This window comes from Eumetopias jubatus, unplaced genomic scaffold (genome assembly GCF_037043125.1).
Source record: "Eumetopias jubatus isolate StellerSeaLion01/CBP00866 unplaced genomic scaffold, mEumJub1_p1.0 scaffold_7, whole genome shotgun sequence".
NCBI classification, from domain to species: domain Eukaryota; kingdom Metazoa; phylum Chordata; class Mammalia; order Carnivora; family Otariidae; genus Eumetopias; species Eumetopias jubatus.
The window spans coordinates 95,443,903-95,460,291 of NW_028274813.1; the positions used below are offsets into that span (position 1 = coordinate 95,443,903).

The 16,389-nt window shown below is 35.2% G+C and overlaps 1 protein-coding gene across 3 annotated transcripts in view; it reads left to right on the forward strand.

Annotated features, from left to right (window-relative positions):
- Window positions 1-16,389, forward strand: part of UNC13C (unc-13 homolog C) — a 601,702-nt gene that overhangs the window by 509,380 nt on the left and 75,933 nt on the right. For all 3 annotated transcript variants that reach the window (XM_028100275.2, XM_088025127.1, XM_028100274.2), the window contains 3 exons: window positions 1,121-1,209; window positions 6,655-6,804; window positions 9,632-9,755. In XM_028100275.2, coding sequence (XP_027956076.2) covers window positions 1,121-1,209; window positions 6,655-6,804; window positions 9,632-9,755 — 363 coding nt within the window. The remainder of the gene's footprint in view (window positions 1-1,120; window positions 1,210-6,654; window positions 6,805-9,631; window positions 9,756-16,389) is intronic.

The window sequence follows — 16,389 nt, forward strand, 5'->3', positions numbered from 1 at the left end:
CAGCTTGTGTAAGAATTATAGGTATTAATGGCAGGAAAATAATTTCTAAAGATTCAAAGGAAGGATGACTTAAATTTCAGAGAATATTCTAGATTGTTTTATATGAATTCCTATCAACTTGAGACAATACATCTATTACAAGTCATTCGTTTTTGACAATTAGTTTGCAAAAAACATACTTAATGAACAGAATAAGTTTCTAAAGTGCTAGTAAAGTTTGTGTTGGTCCTGAACTTTAATTACAAAAAAAATTTTGTCAGTTAATAGAGTGATATATTTGTTTATGTTTATGTATAGTATAGGTTTTCTGTAATAGTTATTATTTTAAGAACTAAAACCAAGTAAAAAGAATAGTTGACTTTTAAAGTTTGCATTGGAAAAGTAAGCTTCAAATATAAGTTATCTTGATTTATTTTTTCTTTTGACCCTAAATTTGCTCAATAGCTTAGCTTCAAACTATAAATATTTGAATACTTAAAGAAAAATGAAAATAAAATGAGAAACATTGGCTCTTGAACTCTGAGCTGCAAAGTGGCATCGAGGAAGAGAAGTCAGACCTATCACCTCAGGGAAACATTGGAGTACTCAGATAATTTATTTTTCCTATTCTTTTAATGCCATAGTTAGACAAATATAAAAATATCTTCAAATAAGCTACAATGGAACACTCAAAAATTAATTTTTCTTACTGTTTTTTTAATTTTTTAATGGACCTAGGTATTTACAGGGATATTAAAGATTGAAATACATTTTGAAGCAACATGTATATTCACTAATGTATAACATGATATATTTTCAAAGTTATGAAGTGACCGTGTTTCGGAGGTTATCTTGTCATGCCTTGCATCCCATTGCTGTGACCAACAAAGGCTTTGCTGTGTAGCTCTTATTTGTATGCATGCCATGCATTTCAATCAGTATATATATATATATTTCATATATATTTAGGATTTCCTAAATTTTGCACTTGAATTCAAAGATTTAAAAAAAAGGAAAGGAAAGAGGGTATGTATGTTCTGTTGTTTGAAGTTTGCCTTGTAACAAGCAAAATGCTTGTAAGAGAAACAAAAACATGTTTTCTTAGAACTCCAGAGTAATACTGTTTATGGTCTCTCTGCAGCTAGATCCTGAAGCTAGTACTATTCTAAAAGAACTTCAAGTTAAACTCAACAGGGTTCTGGATGAGCTCAGCATCACTTATGGTGAAAGGTAAGTGACCTAAGTAGTTATTAGCCAACTGGGTTAGGTTTCAGCTAATAGTAATCATGTCTTCAATGCTGTTTCTCTCCTCTGACTGGCTAAACCCATTTGACTTCAGGAATCAATCCAAGCATTATCTCATCTGAACAATCTTTCATGACCCCTCAATTTAACCGTGATGCCTTGCTACATGTTCCCCAGAACTCTGTGTAATCCTTTGGTTGGGTAGCATGTACAACACTATGCTTTAAGTTCTGGTTTACTTGCCTGTCTCCCTGACTTTCCTGGTATACTTCTTAAGGGCAGAAACCACATATCTCATTCCTATTTGAAATTCTAGTGTTTAGAGCTTAGCAGTTGGCTGTTGAAGGAAGGGAGGGAGGGAGAAAGGCAGGGAGAAAACCTTTACGTACAAAAGAAGACTGAGCTGCATTTATGCCACTTATATCAATGTAGTTGCACTTCTAAACAACTGAATCCAACCCCATAACCTAATTAAGTCAGGATTTTAGGTTTTAGGGCTTAGGAATCATAATGTAATTACTCCATGGGAGAGTACTGGCCAACTTTTTTTCTTACTTTTAAAAAATTAACTTTGTCTATAGTGTGGCTCTAAAGAAAGAACAATTCATCCTGGATAAATTTCACTTTGGTCCTATAGGAAAAGGCCATTATATCATCGTAAAAAATGGTAAAATAGAAAAGCAAACACATTTTCGAAGAGGTTCATTAACGACATACAGAATTTGCTTTAAATATTGGTTCAATAAATGTTGACTTATTGTGTTCAGTTCCCAAATGACACTATAAAAATTGCTCTAATGGTGAAGGCTAGCTATCTCTTTGAACCCCACTCATCACTTATTATTGGGTTTTGGAAAGATACATGCTTAATTAACATTTATTGATTAGATATGCTACTTTTTATATCAGAAAGACTGAAAAGAAAAAGACACTAAAAGCCTCATATAATTTTTTTAAATAGAGCAATGATGCAAAGTAAAGAAAAATCCCATATTGGCCTTCTCTTTATTATCAGGGGTATGTTCATCGTCTTTATACAGCCCACCTTCACAGGCGCTGAGCAAGAGACAGCCTTGCTGTATTGAGCGCAGGGTGAGATTGCCCTGCGTCTGCTGCCTGTTGTTAGCTGACCTGGATGATTCTGCTTATTTGGCCTAGATATTAATAAGCAATTTGAAGGTTCTGTTTACCTGGAGTTGGAAATGTAGACATTGTCCCAGAGACTTTGGAGCTCATTGGCCCTGACTTACTTGAGTGACACTTAGTTGACGGGGGCCTTTGGTCAGCCAGTTTAGGCTTACCTCTCTTCACTGGAGTTTTTAATTAATATGTGGTTAGCAAAAGACTGTTGCCTTCAGCTGAGAAGGCAAAAATAGAGGTTATTTAGCCAAGTCAAGGAAAATAAAAAGGTGTCGGGGAGAGCAAGGGGTGTTCAGAACCTCACGGGAAATAAGATGACTAAACAGAATAGTGATCAGAAGAGAAATAAAAAAGTATATTCAAATTACTTTCTGTAAATAGCCAAGTCATCCTTATGAATAAATACTTTTTAAAAATTTTGTTCTGTTTTGTTTGATGGAGGTGGAATTCGGGTTACAAAGACTGAAATATGAATTATGATTTAAAAAATTTGAGCAAACTTCAGTTATGAAATATGGAGTAGTGCTCTTAGAAGGGCGCTGGAAGTATTTTGTTCATTTGAAGCCAGCTATTTTAACCGAGATACTGAAACTCCTGGTTACCCAGTACTATTACTTCATTATTTTTTTAAATATAGGAAAGAATTTAATATTTTGTGCAATTAGGGCTAGGATTATTGGGATAAACAACCCACATGTCATGCTTTCCTTATAAAAAGAATGATTATTATATATCTGTTGGTATGAATTTATTTCTCACACGACCAACCAGATCTACATCACACACACACAGGGTGTGGGTGGGAAGTCTATAATGATCAGGGTGACCGTGCTGTGAAGTCAAACTGGATCATTTTAGTCTGAATCTACCCTCTTTAGAGTCTTAATTAGCAGTTTAGAGCTTTAAAATTAAGTGTGTATTTAATTGTCCCAAATCTATTTTATCTGGTGTTCTTAAAACGCACAATTAAATAATTCTAGTATATGGAGCTGGGAGGATGATTTCACATCACAGTAGAGCCCGTGCAGAGCCAAACCACACAACTGAAGCCTGGGTTTGTGGGTTCTTGATGCGCTCTCAGGGAACCCACTTGTGACTGAAACTAAGTGATGTCATTTCAGTGATATCTTTTTTATTATTATTATTTTTTAAAGATTTTATTTATTTGAGAGAGAGAGAATGAGAGATAGAGAGCACGAGAGGGGGGAGGGTCAGAGGGAGATGCAGACGCCCTGCCAAGCAGGGAGCCTGATGTGGGACTCGATCCCGGGACTCCAGGACCATGACCTGAGCCAAAGGCAGTCACTTAACCAACTGAGCCACCCAAGCTCCCCCATTTCAGTGATATCTTAAAGATGTTCTTTTATTTTTCAAAACTTGTGCCACTTCGGTTTGTGCTTACACTGTGGACTTTGGCTTTTGGTTTACTACATTTCTTTTAATGATGCCTTTGGTACCAGCGGCTAGCTGGGTTAAGTAAAGAATTCAGCAACTTTTCCTAGGAATTCTCCTGTTAGTATTTGGCTTCATGAGTGCTCAGAAAATCCATCATCATTAACCGGTACCACTTTTATTCAAGCTGATTACTAAAGACTTTTCCAACCAAAAAATGGATAGAGAAAAAAATATTTGAGGCAAATTTACCAAAAATTAATAGAGACAAAAATATTTTAGGTGAAATGAAGGTGTTGGTTCACTCTGGATTAATGCTAAGATAAAAATGTCATTATCTCTGATACACTGATAACCCTTCTTCCATATGCCTGATCTCACACAGAACTGGCTTCTGGTGGGAGTTCACCATATGGGTCTATTGTAGGAGAACACGTTTGAACATTTTAGTAACATGACTGTCATACCTTCTGCTCAGTCTATCCTCCACCCTAATACAATGATTTGAGAATCAGTGCAAAAGAAAGTAGCTATTTTGAAGGTATTATTATAGTCAGCAGGATCACTGATGACCCAGTGGTAATCAACTAGTGCAAATTTTCCAACATTATGTACCTTTCTTTTCTATTGCCCCAAGTATTTACCACCTCTACCCTCACTAAATACACACACCACCACCTTCATCACTTAACTTTCTCACCTTCTCCACCATGTCCACTACTACTTTCCTCCATAACCACTACCTGACAAAAGTCCAAAGGCAGGTCTAGCCAGATAAAAGCCAAATGTTCAGACATCTGGGTTCCTTTGGACCTGAGTCTGAAAGAGGCACATAGTATTTTTTAAATATTTATAGAATGCATGCATGCATTGATAAATATTTATATTCTTTCTACTTAATTAATAATGGAAGCACTATATAGTGAAAATTCCTAAACCTCTATATAAAATTTTAGGAGTTAGTACAGTTGGATACTTCTCAAATAATATGAACCCCATAACGTTTGTGTGTGGAGAAAGAAGAAGAAAGACACAGACTTGATTGCAATACTTTTTAAGATGGACTCTTTTCTTCTGATCATCACCATTCTAGTGACAGGACCATTTTCCAACCTTTCGCTTATCCCCATTCCAAAAAAAAATGTTTTTTTTCTTGCCTGCCTGCATATCTGTTATAATTACTCTTCTTGTTGAAAACATGAAATTGACAGACAAAATAGAGGAATGGTGGTGATGATGAGTCTCCATTATTTAAATGTCTTACTTTGTGCCAGTTACTTTCGTAAGGGATATAGAGGATGAAAAATAATACTAACAATTACTCCTCACAGAGTTATTTAAATTCTTAGAGTGGTGAGGTAATAAAAGTGGGTGGAAGGAGGAGAGTCTTTGATACATTCCACCACTTTTTTCTTGAGCAACCTCTTTGTGCATCTTGTTCCATGGTGTGAATATATATCACTAAAAAAAAAAAAAAAATCCCTGCTCTCATAAAACTTACATTCTAGTTGGGGCAATAGGAAATAAACAAAGAGTATGCAGTGTGTCAATAATAATAATAATAATAAATAGAATAATTTTTATCTATATAGAATAATAGTGCAATTAAGGAAAAAAACTGCAAGGGAATGGAGAGTGATAGAAATGTCATTTCAGGTTGAGTGTTCAAAAAGACTTCTCTAAGGACCTCACATTTGGCATATGCCTGAAATAAGTGAAGTCAAGAGACCCATGAGAAATTTCATGGAGGAGGGCACCTGGGTGGCTCAGTTGGTTAAGCGACTGCCTTCAGCTCAGTTCATGATCCTGGAGTCCCGGGATCGAGTCCCACATCGGGCTTCCTACTCAGCAGGGAGTCTGCTTCTCCCTCTGACCCTCTTCCCTCTCGTGCTCTCTATCTTTCATTCTCTCTCTCTCAAATAAATAAATAAAATCTTTTTAAAAAAAAAGAAATTTCATGGAGGAGGGAACATAATAGTGGCCAAGAAATAAGAGTGTCCTCAGAGAATTCTAAGAACACTAAGATTTAGGATACTTTATAAAGATTTGCTAATGGATATTGGGTATGAGAGAAACTCATTAGACTTCTAAGTGGAAAGTTTTCGGAGGCATGGACCTCACATTAGAAGTCAGGTCTGCTGATGTGTATTGGAATTACCAGTATATTGATGGTGTGAAAGCCATGAAACTAGATAACGATTGCCAAAAAAGCTCTATTTGATGGAGAAATGGAGTGATCCAGTGATCAAGCATAGAAGATTACAATGTAGAGTTGCCAGGTAAAATATAGGATATACACAATTAAATTTGAGTATCAATAAACAATGGATATATTTAGTATACATATGTCCAAAATATTGCATGGGGCATACTTGTACTAAAAATTAATTCGCTATCTGAAATTTAAATTACCTGGGTATCCTGTCTTTTTATTTGCTAAGTCTGTCCCCCCTACTCCAATTATTAGAGGGCAGGTACTTGAGAAAGGAGCATAGTCAATGAGATTAAAGGAAAGCCAAGAGGGTATGGAGTCCCAGATGCCAAGTGAAGAAGGTGTACCTACATGCCAAGAGTCTTTCAGGAACAGTCATTTTTCCAAACAATGCTCAGAGGAACATCTGAGCTGTTACTCTGAGAGATGGAGCCAAATGAACCCCCACTCAAATTAATTCAACCTGAAGAGCATTACTTTTATCTGCTTTACATATATGGGTCCTGGGTAAGCTTTCATCGCAACAAAATTTTTTTGCAGCTGAACAAGAAGTTTGAAGACTAATGAGCAAGGGAATTCACACCATTTGAAACAAACCAAACTCCTCAGAGTTGAATTAAACAGATACAGACAAAGGAGTCATAACTGCTTGCTTTTATTTCAGAATTTATATTCCTTATTTTTAGTTTCCAGCTTATCATTGAAGAATGTATAAAACAGATGAGTTTTGAATTAAACCAAATGAGAACAAATGGAAATACTGCATCTAATAAGAACAGCACAGCAATGGATGCAGAGATTGTATTAAGACCCCTCATGGAATTCTTGGACAAAATGTAAGTTTTCTACCCAGTGTCTCTTTAACCATTACCCTAAATTTGATTGATAATGGGTTTAAGGAAAAAGACAGCTTTAAAAAGGTTTCTACAGAAATATATTAATTCATTAAAAAGGAAAAGACTTTTAGTTCATTACCAGATGGGAAAAAGGCAGGAATGACTTTGTGCAGGAAAGGAAAAATGGAGAGGGAATAAATATTGGTAACTAAGGAGTTTGGTGTTCTGAAGGGAAAGCAGTAGGATTTGATGCTCCTCAGATAAGATGCCGTTTTGCATCAAAACATCAGAAAGGCTGGGTTGAATCCAGAATGTCTGATTCCATGTCAGAAACCCAAAGAAGAGAATAGCACAAATATGACTAGAATTACTTCAGCTCAGAGGCAAGTAGACTGCCTGACTCAACCTTCAGTAATTTACTGAGCACCTGTCTTTATCAAACTTTATTCTAGGCCCACAGTAGTGATGACAAAGTGAGTCAAAGTCCCTGAATCCATGGTGATGATGGTCTCATAGTGGTGGGAATGGAGGCCTTTGTGACCAACTAAGACAGGGTTCTTAACCAAAAAGTCTTGTTTTTTTAAGGCTTCTGCTAAGTCCCTACTCTTAGTAGTTCTAATTTTGTAAGTTTGCAGTAGAATCAAGGCACCTATATTTTAAGATGTGTCCACAATTGGGAACCATTGATGTAAAACAACCAGAGACATGATTTTTTAAATAGTGATACCTAGGACCAAACTGAACGTAGAAAAGTAAAAAATAATTCTGAAAGCCTACCAAGGGACCAGTGTTACACCTGGTAGTTTGCATATGTTACCTCATTCAGTATTGTTGCAGCAAATTAATTAATACCAAAGGGACCAAGATAAATAAGGACACAATAGCTTTCTTTAAAGATAAAGACAAAGAAAGAATTAGTAGGGAGGACCTATTCTATAACTTACATTTTAATTCCATTTGCCTTTCCTTGTAGTCTTACTGCATAAGCAAGACTAATGTTCTTATCACTTTAATTTTAATATTTGGTAGACAAATTAGGTCTTATTTTCTGTTCTTTATGGGGAAATATCTAGGAGATAGCTTAGCAGGAGGGAGGGAGGCAAGTGATGTAGAAGAAAGGGAAGAAAGTCAGAAAGCCTTCTTCATTTCTTCTTTAGTTTCTTATTGTAGACTTTTACCATCTAATTTCCTACACAAGCCCTTGATGTTTTTATCATATTAGATGGCTCTTTTCTCTGGCCAATATGGAATCAAATCACATAAACATACCACCATTTTGTCATGAGTGTGATAGTGAATGGAGAGCAGGACAAAGCAGTCCCGATTCTCTTAAAACTCCTACTGGAAGAATGCCTTCTGGTTTTTGACCTCCAGCCAGCAGTTTGGAGACATGTCATTTATCATTAGCAAAACTATTTATTTTTGTATATACTGTAGCCAAACATTGTAGAACATACAGAAAGTTCTAAGTTATCCTAATACTGTCAACTACTAGCTGAGAGACCTTGAATCCATTTCACCATCTGTAAAGTGGGGCAAATGCATAAAGTCAGCGGACGCTTTTTTCAGCATATTTAAATTATTTTAATTTCTATTTTTATTTCTATTTTTATTTAATTTTCTGCTTATAATTATACATCATTATATCATCTTCTATATAATTTTTTCTAATTCTTGGTAGAAAGGGACAGTATATAATGATACAAAAAAATCTATGAGCTTTAAAATTTTGTGAAAGACTTAAAATTTTTAGAAAGAGACATGAGGCATGAAGAGTTGCAGAAATTCTCAGGGTTAATAAAAAATGTGTAACCATAAAGCCATTAAAAGTCAGATATTAATTCTGTTCTCAGGGAGGCAAAAAGTTAGGAAAAATAAGGTATACCAGTGAACACAATAAGGTGTTAAGTTATTAATTCCTTGTTCAGACCATCAGATATTCCATTTGGGTTAGATCTTTCCAGGTGGATAGGACTGAGAGGTATAGAAATGAGGGACAGACATTCTGGGGGGTGGGGATTGAACAGCTGGATATGGTTTTCATGAAAATCTGATCAACTGTATGACAGCTATACCTTGAAGACTCCCAGTCCTCTGTTGTCCATTTTAAATGAACAAACAGGGATTTGTCAGAGTTAGCCAACTGTATAAGGCAAGCTGAAAAGCCTATATTTTGGAAATGGAATTATCTAGGTTGGTTGACCACAGACCAATTAACCAATTTTCAAATGCCATGTATTTAAAATGAATAGTAGAGGGCTGGGAGTCTTCAAGGTAGCTTTGAGAAAAATCCCCTTAGAAATCGTGTTATGTTATAAATGTATAGGCTCTCTAAATAAAACATCTTATTTCCTTATGTTTCAATTTCTTCACCAAGATCTCCCCACTCTATAAAACAAACTATAAACTCTTTTTCCAGCTGGCAAAAATCCCATGCAGAGCTGCAAACATGTCAAGGATTTTATACCTATTCATTCATTTCCAGGCTCAGCTGAGTTTGTTGGCATGCCAAGTATATGAGCGGACCATAAAAACAAGGTCAATTCTTCAACTCAGACCTTTTGAAAACAGAAATGACACATCCACTACAAAACTGGCAGATTTGTTTTGTCTCAAATTACCCTAGGAATGTCTGTCAAATATGTGTTGAAACATATCTTTAATATTATGTATTTTGTTCAATAAATGAAATTTAGCATTTGAAAATTATAAAGGCCTATTCATATATTTAAATCTCAGTATTAAAAAACATTAATTTCTGATCAATAAAATGAGCTGATACCCTGATATGGGCTTATAAGTGATTATATGTCTTATTTTATTTCAGATTAAGTCTCTCAGCAAAAATCTGTGAGAAAACAGTCCTGAAGCGAGTTTTGAAGGAGTTATGGAAGCTAGTTCTTAACAAAATAGAAAAACAAATTGTTCTCCCTCCTCTGACAGATCAAACAGTAAGTATTTAAAACGAAGGTTTGATTAAACTTTTTGTTTTAATTTTAATTTTTTTGTTTTTGAAGTGTAGTTGACATACAATGTTAAATTAGTTTCAGGTGAACAACAGTGATTTGACAATTCTATACTTTATTTAATGCTCACCACAATAAATGTAGTCACCATCTACTAACATATAAATAGGTTATTAAAATATTATTGACTGTTAGCTATGCTGTACTTTTCATCTCCATGATTTATTTATTTCATAACTGGAAGTTTGTACCTCTTAATCGCCTTCACATATTTTGCCCATTCTCCCACCCACATCCTCTCTGGCAAACACCAATTTGTTTTCTGTATTTATGAGTCTGTTTCTGGTTTTTTGTTTATTTGATTTGGTTTTTAGATTCCCAGTATAAGTGAAATCATATGGTATTTGTCCTTTTCTGTCTGACTTATTTCACTTGGCTTAATACCCAGAAGGTCCATCCATGTTGTCACAAATAGCAAAATCTCATTCTTTTTATGACTGAATAATATCCCATTATGTGTATGTGTACACACACACACACACACACACACACACACCACGTCTTCTTTATCCATTCATCTATTGGTGGACACAGGCTGCTTCCATATCTCGGCTATTGTAAATAATGCTACAATAAATACAGAGGTGCATATATCTTCTTGAATTAGTGCTTTCATATTCTTTGGGTAAATATTCAGTAGTAAAATTACTGAATCATATGGTATATCTATTTTTAATTTTTTGAGGAAACGCCATACTGTTTTCCACAGCGGTTCCACCAATTTACATTCCTACCAAGGAAAATCAAGTGCATGAGGATTCCCTTTTCTCCACATCCTCATCAATACTTCTTACTTCTTGTCTTTTTGATTCTAGTCGTTGTGACTAGAGTGAGGTGATATTTCATTCTGGTTGTAATATGCATTTCCCTGATGATTAGTGATGTAGAACATCTTTTCATGTGTCTCTTGGCCATCTGTAGGTCTTCTTTGGAAAAATGTCTATTCAAGTCCTCTGACCATTTTTTTAAATTTTTATTTTATTTTATTATGTTATGTTAATCACCATACAGTACATCATTAGTTTTTGATGTAGTGTTCCATGATTCATTGTTTGCGTATAACACCCAGGGCTCCATTCAGTACATGCTGACCATTTTTTAATCAGGTTATATGGGGTTATTTTGTTGTTGTTTTGAGGTTGTTTGGTGTAAGCTGTATAAGTTCTTCATATGTTTTGGGTATTACCCCCTTAACAGATATATCATTTGCAAATAGCTTCTCCCATTCAGTAGGTTGCCTTTGCATTTTGTTGATTTGCATTGGTGTTCACAGCATTTTATTATAGTATAGTCCCAGTAGTTTATTTTTGTTGTTTCCCTTGCCTAAGGAGAAAGATCTGTAAATATGTTGCTAAGGCCAATATCCAAGAGATTACTGCCTATTCTCTTTTAGGAGTTTTATGGATGCAGGTCTTACATTTACGTCTTTAATCCATTATGAATTTATTTTTGTTTATGGTGTAAGAAAGTGGCCCAATTTTATTCCTTTGCATGTAGCTGTCCAGTTTTCCCAAGACCATTTATTGAAGAGACTGTCTTTTTGCCATTGTACACTCTTGCCTCTTTCGATGTAAATTAATTGACCTTATAAGCATGGATTTATTTCTGGGATTGCCATTCTGTTCTATTTATCTATGTGTCTGTTTTTATGCCAGTGCTATACTGCTTTGATTACTATGACTTGGTAGTATATCTTAAAATCTGGGATTGCAATACCTCAAACTTTGTTCTTTCTCAAGATTGCTTTGGCCATTTGAGTCTTCCATACAAATTTCGGGATTATTTGTTCTAGTTTTGTGAAAAATGCTATTAGTATTTTGATAGGGATTTCACTGAATCTAGAGACTTCCTTGGGTAGTATGGACAATTTAATGATATTGTTCAAATCCATGAGTATGGTGTATTTTTTCATTTGTTTATGCCATCTTCAGAATGTAAGTCTTTCACCTCTTTGGTTAAATTTATGCCTAGGTATTCTGTTCCTTTGGTGCAATTGTAAATGGAATTGTTTTCTTGATTTCTCTTTTTGTTACTTCATTATTAGTGTATAGAAATGTAACAGATTTCTGCATATTAATTTTGTATTCTGTAACTTTACTGCAATCATTTATCAGTTCTAATAGTTTTTTGGTGGAGTCCTTAGGTTTTTCCATATATAGTATCATGTCATCTGCAAAAAAGTGACAGTTTTACTTCTTCCTCACCAATTTGGGTGTCTTTTCTTTCTTTTTCTTATCCAGTTGTGAAGCCAGGTCTTCCAGTGCTGTATTGAATAAAAGTGGTGAGAATAGACCTTCTCATCTTGTTCCTGATCATAAGGGAAAAGCTTTTATTTTTTCCCCACTGAGAATGCTGTTAGCTGTGGGTTTTCATATATGGCCTTTATTATGTTGTATTTTGTCAAATGCTTTTTCTCCATCTATTGAGATGACTACATGGTTTTTATCCTTCCCCCTGTTAATGAGATGTATCAATCGATTGATTTGCAAATATTAAACACTTCCTTGGATCTCTGGAATAAACACTTGATTTGGGTGATTTTTTAAAAAGATTTATTTATTTATTTGAGACAGAGAGGGAGAGAATCTCAAGCAGACTCTCCACTGAGCGTGGAGCCTGATGTGGGGCTTGATATCATGACCCTGAGATCATGACCTGAGCCAAAACCAAGGGTCCAACATTTAACAAACTGAGTCAACCAGGCACCCCTGATTGTGGTGATTACCTAATGTATTGTTGAATTCAGTTTGCTAACATTTAGCTGAGGATTTTTACATCCATGTTTGTCAGGGATATTGGCTTATGGTTCTCTCTCTCTCTCTCTTTTTTTTTTTTTTTTTGGAGTGTCTTTATCTGGTTTTGGTATCAGGGTAATGCTGGCTTCATAGAATCAATTTGGAAGTTTTCTTTCCTCTTCTATTTTTTGGAATACTTTGAGAAGAATAGGTATTAACTCTTCTTTAAATATTTGTTGAAATCATCTGTAAAGACATCTAATCCTGGACTTTTGATTGTTGGGAGTTTTTTGATTACTGATTCAATTTCATTACTAGTAATTAGTCTGTTCAAATTTTCTATTTCCTCCTGACTCAGTTTTGGAAGATTGGATGTTTCTAGGAATTTATCCATTTTTTTCTAGGTTGTTCAATTTGTGGGCATATAACTTTTCCCACTGTTCTCATAATCCTTTGTATTTCTGTAGTGTTTGTTATGTCTCTTCCTTAATTTCTGATTTTATTTGAGCCCTCTCTTTTTTTCTTGATGAGTCTGGCTAAAAATTTATCAATTTTGTTTATCCTTCTAAAGAATTAGATCTTGGTTTTAATGATTATTTCTAATTTTTAGTCTCTATTTCATTTATTTCTACTCTGATATTTATTATTTCATTCCTACTTAACTTTGGGCTTTGTTCTTTTTCTAGTTCCTTCAGGTGTAATGTTAGATCATTTACTTAAGATTATCCTTGTTTCTTGATGTAGCCCTATATTGCTATAAGCTTAGAACTGCTATTGTTGTATCTCAAAGATTTTAGACTGTTACATTTCCATTTTCATTTGTTGCCATGTATTGTTTTACTTCTTTGATTTCTCTGTTGACAAATTGGTTAAGTAGCATGTTTTTAGCATTCATGGTTTTTTTTTTCCATTTTTGTCAATTGTAATTAATTTCTAGTTTCATACTATTTTGGTTTGAAAAGATACTTAATAATGATATCAATCTTAAATTTATTGATACTTGTTTTGTGGCCTACCGTGTTATCTATCTGTCCTGGAAAATATTCCATGTGCACTTAAAAAAAAAAGTGTATTCTGCTGTTTTGAGATGGAATGTTGGGCATATATCTGTTAAATTCATCTGGGTCTAATGGGTTCTTCAAAGCCACTCTGTCCTTTGATTTGCTATCTGGATGATTTATTTATTGATGTAAGTGGGCTGTTGAAGTCCCCTTCTATTATTGAATTACTGTTAATTTCATGACTGTTAATGTTTGCTTTCTGTATTTCCATGCTCCTGTGTTGGGTGCATGGATATTTACAAGTGTTATATCTTCTTGTTGGATTGATCCTTTTGTCTTTATGTAATGCCCTCCTTTGACTCTTGCTGTGTAGTCTTTGTTTAAAAGTACATTCCATCTGATATAAGTATTGCTACTCTAGCTTTCTTTTTACTTCCAATTGCATAGAATATCTTTTCCATCCCTTCTCTTTCAGTCTTTATGTGTCTTTAGGTCTGAAGTGAGTTTCTTGCAGGCAGCATATAGATGGGTTTTTATTTTTCAATCCATTGAGTCATCTTGTATCATTTGATTGGAGCATTTAGTCCATTTACTTTTAACCAACTGAGCCACCCAGGCGCCCTAGTCCATTTACTTTTAAAGTACTTATTGATAGGTATGTATTTACTGCCAATTTGTTGTTTTCTGATTGTTTTTGTAGTTCTTCTTTGTTCCTTTCTTCTTTTGCTCTCTGTGGTTCAATGGCTTTCTTTAGTGTTATGCTTGAATTTCTTTTTTTTTATGTATATCTTATAGGTTTTGATTTGTGGTTACCATTGGGTTCATATATATATATATATATATATATATATATGTATAGACAAAGTGCAAATGTTAAGTTGGTGGTCACTCAAGTTTGAACACATTCTAAAAGCACTTTTACTTCCACCTCCACATTTTTGTTAATGATATCATATTTTAAATCTTTTCATTTTGTGTATCCCTTGACCTATTTTGGTAGATATAATTTTGCTATTTTTATGTTTTAACCTCCATACTGGTTTTATAGGTGATTAATCTACTACCTTTACTATAGTTTTGCTTTTACCTGTGAAATTTTTTCCTTTCATAATTTTCTTCTACTTATGCCTTTTATTTCCACTTAAATACTTTTTCTTAAGATTTTATTTATTTATTTGTCAGAGAGAGAGAGACAGAGCAACAAGCAGGGGGAGCGGCAGGCAGAGGGAGAAGCAGGCTCCCCGCTGAGCAGGGAGCCCGATGTGGGACTCGATCCCAGGACCCTGGGATCATGACCTGAGCCGAAGGCAGACGCTTAACCGACTGAGCAACCCAGGCATCCCTCCACTTAAATAATTTAACATTTCTTCAAACCTTCAGCATTTCTTGTAAGGCTGGTTTTGTGGTGATAAACTCTTTTAATTTTTGTTTGCTGGGAAACTATCTCTTTTTCATTCTGAATGATAACCTTATCAGGTATAATATTTTTCACTGTAGATTTTTTCCTTTCAGCACTCTGACTTGCAGTTTCTGTTGAAAATTCAGCTGATAGCCTTACAGTGTTCCTCTTGTATGTAACTATTTTCTTTTCTCATAATGCCTTTAAGATTCTCTCCTTATCATTACATTTTGCCATTTTAATTATTGTGTGTCTTGTGTACTTCCTTGGTTTCATCTTGTTAGGTAGGGGCTTTCTGTGATTCCTGGACCTGGATGTCTGTTGTCTTTCCCAGATTAGGAAATTTTTGAACCTCCTTCCCTCTCTGGGATGCCTAAAATTCACATGTTATTACTCTTTTTTTTATTAACATATAATGTATTATTTGTTTCAGGGGTACAGGTCTGTGATTTATCAGTCTTACACACATTACTCTTGTTGGTGTTATTCTCAGGTTTCACTTTATGCTGTTCAGTTTGGATGCTTTCCATGACCTTGTCTTCCAGATTGCTAATCCATTCTTCTAGTATATTTTTCATCTCAGTTATTTTCTATTTCCTTTTTGAAATCCTCATTGAGTTCATCCATTCTTTTCTCAAATATCGTGAGAATCTTTATGACCATTACTTTGAACGCTTTATTAGGCACATTGAATAATTATGTTTAGTTTAGCTCTTTTTCTGTTATTCTGTCTTATTCTTTCATTGGGGACATATTTTTCTGTCTCCTCATTTTGTCTAACTCTGTATTTGTTTTTCTGTATTAAGTAGGTCAAGTCCATTTCCTGGTCTTGACAGTAGTGGCCTCATATAGAAGAGGTCCTGTGGTCCCCTGTAGCATAGTCTCTTCTGGTCACTAGAGCCAGGTGCTCCAGGGTTGTGCCCTATGTGGACTGTGTGTACCCTTCTGTTGTGGCAGAGCTGTGACTGCTGTGAGCTCACTGTTGGGTGGGGCCAGCATTCATCCTGGCTGTCTACTTTTGGACTCTGACCGCTGCTTGCATACCAAAGGGCAGTGCTTGCTCCTTGTATGGCCATTTAGAGGTCCAGCTGCAGGAACTATGGACATGCTGGTGTGTGGGGTTATCTCCCATTCTGAGGGCAAGAGCCAATCTAGAGGGGCACTGGGCTGGGACATGCATTGCTGGCAAGGTAGATAGTGTTAACATTGACTCCCCCAAGTGTCTGGCTATTCAGGCTGGGGAGGGCAAGAAAAATTGCACCTGCCACTTTTGTTTCTAGAGAAATCTCCTGCAGATTGCTGAATCTCTGGTATATATCCTAAAATTAGCCAATCAATCTTCATGGCACTTTTCAAACTGCTGCCTCTGTAAGAGCAAGGACTTGGTTTCCTATTACCCTCCAGCGCTCCCAGAGTTAAGCCTG